Here is a 6,000-nt window from a genome sequence, read left to right on the forward strand (position 1 = left end):
GACTGTATTGATATATAATGTATATATTGTGTTTTTTATGTTGATTTCATTAAAAAAAATAAAATAAAAAAAAAAAAATATTTTTATTTCTTGTGTGGCCCGGTACCAATCGGTCCGCGGACCTGTACCGGGCCGCAGCCCGGTGGTTGGGGACCACTGCCTTGAAATGCTTCACATCAGACTTATTACAAAATAAATAAATAAAAACAGCATTTATTTGCCATAACGGAGGTGATTATTATTATTAACTTAGAGGAGCGGCTCCACACTGTGTATGGACACATAATTAGCTTGGAGCCGCTAATCAGCCGGGGGGGAATGAAAATAAATCGTGTCAGCCGGAGGTGATCGGTGTTTGAGATCGGCATTAAAAAGTATTTATCTCAATGGCGATTGCGTGCTTTTACAAGAAAATCGTCCGATACTGAGCGGTGGCTGATCGATCGGCACATTCCCTAATCTGTCACGTACATTAAAATATCTTTGCGTTTTGTTCACGGAAATGTTTGCGATGTCAAAAGTCACAACTTTAAAAAGGGTCCTGTCATGCTCATTTCAGGGGCGTTTAAATATATCGGATCCAGTGGGACACTGCGGTATAGTAAGTTATGTAACATACCCTAAAATCCGGACTATAAGCCGCAACTTTTTTCCTGCGCTCTGATCCCTGCGGCTTATAAAACGGCGCGGCCTTCTGTTTAGACTAGTGCTTTCAACAGGAAGTAGAAGTGCCGTTGGGTCTTCTAGCTGTCATGATCCGTGGCCCGGATCATGTTTTGTTATTTTCTGTTAGTTTTGGACTCCCTCAGTTCCTGTTTTGTGCACCCTTGAGTTTGTTTTAGTTACCATGGTTACTCACTATTTTCACCTGCCTTTGATTGGTGTTCGGGACGCTCACCTGTTTCCCGAGCACTAATCAGAGGCATTATTTAAGCCTGTCAGTCGGCCTGGCTTCATTGTGTGCTTCATGCCACAGTTACGCAAGTGTTCCTTATATCTAGCCTATGCCAAGTGTTAGCTTTAGCATCCAGTGCGATCGGCACGTTGTCCCTTCGGCTTGTTTTCTGTTTTGGTACTTCCTTGATTTTTGAGGAATAAATCATGTTCCTACCTGCACGTCCTGTCCGGAGTGGTCCGTTTGCATCCCGGGGGAACGAACCCTGCAGTAAGCTGCGACCCCCCCACCCCCCGACGTGACACTAGCCGTCCATAGCGATTCTACCCGTATGGATCCTTCATTCATCACTCCAAGCTACGTTTGTAAGTTTTACAATATAACTAAAACAATTCTCACTTACTAAACCGTCCAATGTGTGACGCCCGCAGGGGCGTTTTCATGCATATTTGTAAGCGCCACCGTAATGTAATCAAAATAGCGTCGTACGCATGAGCTAATATGCTAACACGTTTACCAGTGTCTGTGTTAGTATTACTACCATACAACGGCATTCTTTTTTTGTATCGTTTCAGTTTCACAAATTCCTCAGTAAATTCACCAAAACGTCACTGTGGAGTTATTGAGTCTGTTTAGCTGATTGGAGAGCTAGCTTCTGCAGCTAGTGGGTCCATGACGATAGGGATGATGTTCGAAACCGGTTCTCCCGGTTGTTCGATAAGAAAAGAACCGATTCCATGGACTCAAATCCCCTTTTAAGAACCGGTTCCCGTTATTGAGGCCACTATAGTAAAGAAAAAGAGTTGGTTCTTTATTTGAATCCCTGGGAGCAAATCCCTTCCCATAGGAAATGCCCTGTGGCACGTCCCAGAAAATGACGTAGCTCAGTCATTAGGCGGCAGATACAGAAGCAGCAACAAGGTTTATTATATATATACTTTTTTGTATTCTATTTTAGTTACTTTGAATTTACAACCCCCTGGCGCTGTTTTGTACTGTTTTTGTACTGTTCTGTACTGTTTTTGTTTCTCGTCTGTTTGTAGTTGACATTTATAAATAAAGGTTTAAAAAATAAAAAAAAATAAAAAAAGAAGCAGCAACAACAATGGACTGCTTCAACCTGCAGCGCCAATTCCAGTGATAGTGCTGGTGAGTAACTAACGTTAACTGTTGCCGGTTCATTTCCATATCTGCTCACTCGTAGCCTTTAGGCTAAAATAACGTTACCTCTTATGTCAACCAGGACTGCAGTAATGTTAGCTAGACTAACGTTAACTAAGCATGTCAGTGGCTAACGGTAACGTTAACGTTAACCTTTTTGTATGTGTCTGATAACGTTAACGTTATCTTGTAGCCTCCACCAGTGGTCCCCAACCACCGGGCCGCGGAAGAAAAAATAAAAATAAAATAAAAAACAATTATCTATTTTTTTAATTTTTATTAAATCAACATAAAAAACACAAGATACACTTACAATTAGTGCACCAATCCAAAAAACCTCCCTCCCCCATTCACACTCATTCACACAAAAGGGTTGTTTCTTTCTGTTATTAATATTCTGGTTCCTACATTATATATCAATATAGATAAATACAGTCTGCAAGGGATACAGTCCGTAAGCACACATGACTGTATTTTTTTACGACAAAAAAAAATAAAAAAAATAAAATTCCATTATTTATTATTATTATTTGTATTATTTTCAGTTTTGTGCCCAAGGGACTGATTTTATTTAACAATATATTATTATTTATACACCTATAGTGATTACAGAGACAGGTTGTTTTTATGTTACTGTATATATTTGTTTTTCTGAAAAATCCCACTTAATATACTTTGGGTAACAACAGTCAATATTTATTTATTTTATTTTATTTTTTTAGGGGGGTAACAACAGTCAATATTTATTTATTTATTTATTTTTATATTTTTTTTATAAAATAAAAGTGAGCTTTTGTTAAACCAAATATCGTGTGTTTTTTTTCCATATACAACAACCTATCTGGATTCGATAAGAGAATCGACAAGGAATCGGTTCGATAAGAGGATTCGATAATGGGCTCGGACTCAATCATTTCTTATCAAACATCATCCCTACATGACGACGACTTCCGTTTTGTTTGATCATCCGTTTTACTGCCGTCTTACAGACACAATTAAAAGGTATGTAAATAAACATTTACAGACTCTTTCTGTGTAAATAACTCATTTCACAACGTATATATTTGCGGCTTATAGTCTGGTGCGGCTAATACATGGGGTGGGGGGGGGGGGGGGAATCTGAAATTTTGTGTGCTCAACAGTCCTTAAAGGCCTACTGAAAGCCACTACTACCGACCACGCAGTCTGATAGTTTATATATCAATGATGAAATCTTAACATTGCAACACATGCCAATACGGCCGGGTTAACTTATAAAGTGCCGTTTTAAATTTCCCGGGGAACTTCCGGTTGAAAACGCCTTTGGAGGATGACGTATGCGCGTGACATCGCGAGGTCCACGGAAGTGTTTGTACCCTTTTGGACACAATACACAGAGCTCTGTTTTCTTCGACAAAATTCCACAGTATTCTGGACATCTGTGTTGGTGAATCTTTTGCAATTTGTTTAATGAACAATGGAGGCTGAAAAGAAGAACGTTGTAGGTGGGATCGGTGTATTAGCGGCTGGCTGCAGCAACACCACAAGGAGGACTTTGTTGGATAGAAGACGCGCTAGCGGCGAACTCACCTTGACTTCCTACGTCTCCGGGCCGCCGACCGCATCATCGATCGCTGGAACGCAGGTGAGCACGGGTGTTGATTAGCAGATGAGGGCTGGCTGGCGTAGGTGGAGCGCTAATGTTTTTATCATAGCTCTGACGAGGTCCCGTTGTTAAGTTAGCGTCGTTAGCAACAGCATTGCTAGGCTTCGACAGGCGTCGAATACACATTAACCGTGTATTTACATGTCCAGTGTTTGGTTGGGTGTCTCCTGATAGTAGTATTGTTGATCTTCTGTCTATCCTTCCAGTCAGGGATTTATTTCTTTTGTTTCTATCTGCATTTGAGACAGATGCTATCACGTTAGCTCATGCTAAAGAGCTTCGTCGATGTATTGTCGTGGAGATAAAAGTCACTGTGAATGTCCATTTCGCCTTCTCGACTCTCATTTTCAAGAGGATATAGTATCCGAGGTGGTTTATAATACAAATCCGTGATCCACTTGAGAAAAAGGAGAGAGTGTGGATTCCAATGAGCCAGCTTGTACCTAAGTTACGGTCAGAGCGAAAAAAGATATCTCTTGAACTGCATTCTAGTCCGTCACTCTAACGTTCCTCATCCACGAATCTTTCATCCTCGCTCAAATTAATGGGGTAATCGTCACTTTCTCGCTCCTAATATCTCTCGCTTTATTGTAAACAACGGGGAATTGTGAGCAGCACTACTGCTTGTGACGTCACGCTACTTCCGGTAGGGGCAAGGTTTTTTTTTATCAGCGATCAAAAGTTGCGAACTTTATCATCGATTTTCTCTACTAAATCCTTTCAGCAAAAATATGGCAATATCGCGAAATGATCAAGTATGACACATAGAATGGATCTGCTATTCCCGTTTAAATAAAAAAAAATCATTTCAGTAGGCCTTTAAAATACAGCAGTTTCTTTAAATAAAATTCTCCACAAAAGTCAAGTTGTGTACAGGTTGAATCGGCATTATTCTCCTCACACACACACACACACACACACACACACACACACACACACACACACACACACACACACACACACACACACACACACACACACACACACACACACACACACACACACACACACACACACACACACACACACACACACAGCAGCACAATAACAAACACTCTTGTTTGTCTGGTGTACCTAATGAAGTGTCTCACTCGGCTCTCCAAGCACCACCATAAGGGCCAGCATTGAAAACACAGCAGCGCAGTAGGCCTAAGTATTCGTTAAAAACACGGCATCGGTTTCACTCCACATGTATATTTAATATGTTTGAACAGTCACACTGTGTTCGAGTATTTAATTAAAGTGATTCGGAGCCCACGTACCACAGTTTGAAAATCTCAGACTTCCTGGACCAACTGATGGTCTAAAGTGCATGTCGACTAGACCGTGTAGCGTTTAGGTTGAGAAGAAAAGCAGTAAAAAGGACAACTCACCCATGATGACTGAGAGTCACATGACCCGGGGATAATGCGACCCCCCCCCGACCCGCACGGCACTGTGTGTTGTGTCTCACACAAGTGCACCATGGGAATATGAAATATGTTTTTCTGGCTCGACCGCTTCTCAAGCAGGTCGAACTGACTTAGGCTCCGCCCCCTCTCCCTGTGGCAGTGCTTTGAGCTGCAGTGACGGCAAGTTACACCCTTTCAATCAAAACCTCATCTGCATGTTTGTACAAGATTCTTAAAGGGGATCTGCACTTTTTTTTAATGGAATGTCGACTATTGTTCATAATCATTACGAAAGACCAGAAGACAAAAGGTTTTTCTTTTTCCCTTCCTAACATGTAAAAATGGCTCGTTCTTGGTGGCTAGCAATGCCACCGCTGCTGCTCACTGCTCCCCTCACCTCCCAGGGGGTGATCAAGGGTGATGCAGAGAATGATTTCGCCACACCTAGTGTGTGTGACAATCATTGGTACTTTAACTTTTTTTAATAAAATAACAAATCTATAATATGGTGAATATTATATTACATGTATAGTAATGTAAAATAATAATACAAATATAATTAATGAAATAAAAAATCAATAATATGGTATATATTATGTTACATGTATAATAATGTAAAAGGGACAAGCGGTAGAAAATGGATGGATAGAATAATAATAAAATATAATTAATAAAATAAAAAATCAACAATATGGTATATATTATTTTACATGTATAATAATGGAAAAATAATAATACAAATAAATACAACAGTAATAATAAAATGTGGGTCTGCCAATGTGTTTACAGTGGTCCAAGTGCCTGGCGTGTAACAGGTGCAAGTGGAATTGGTGTGTAACGAGTGCGAGTGGAACTGGAACTGGTGTGTAACGGGTGCAACTGGAACTGGTGTGTAACGGGTGCAAGTG

The 6,000-nt window shown here is 40.5% G+C and overlaps 1 protein-coding gene across 1 annotated transcript in view; it reads right to left on the minus strand.

The window, feature by feature from the left end:
- Window positions 1–5,112, minus strand: part of syne2b (spectrin repeat containing, nuclear envelope 2b) — a 219,839-nt gene extending 214,727 nt beyond the window's left edge. Inside the window, exon 1 of the mRNA XM_062034542.1 lies at window positions 5,075–5,112. Within this exon, the coding sequence (XP_061890526.1) occupies window positions 5,075–5,078 (4 nt within the window). The 5' untranslated portion in view covers window positions 5,079–5,112. The remainder of the gene's footprint in view (window positions 1–5,074) is intronic.
- Window positions 5,113–6,000: the final 888 nt, after the last annotated feature.

This window comes from Entelurus aequoreus, linkage group LG23 (assembly GCF_033978785.1).
Source record: "Entelurus aequoreus isolate RoL-2023_Sb linkage group LG23, RoL_Eaeq_v1.1, whole genome shotgun sequence".
Classification (NCBI taxonomy): Eukaryota; Metazoa; Chordata; class Actinopteri; order Syngnathiformes; family Syngnathidae; genus Entelurus; species Entelurus aequoreus.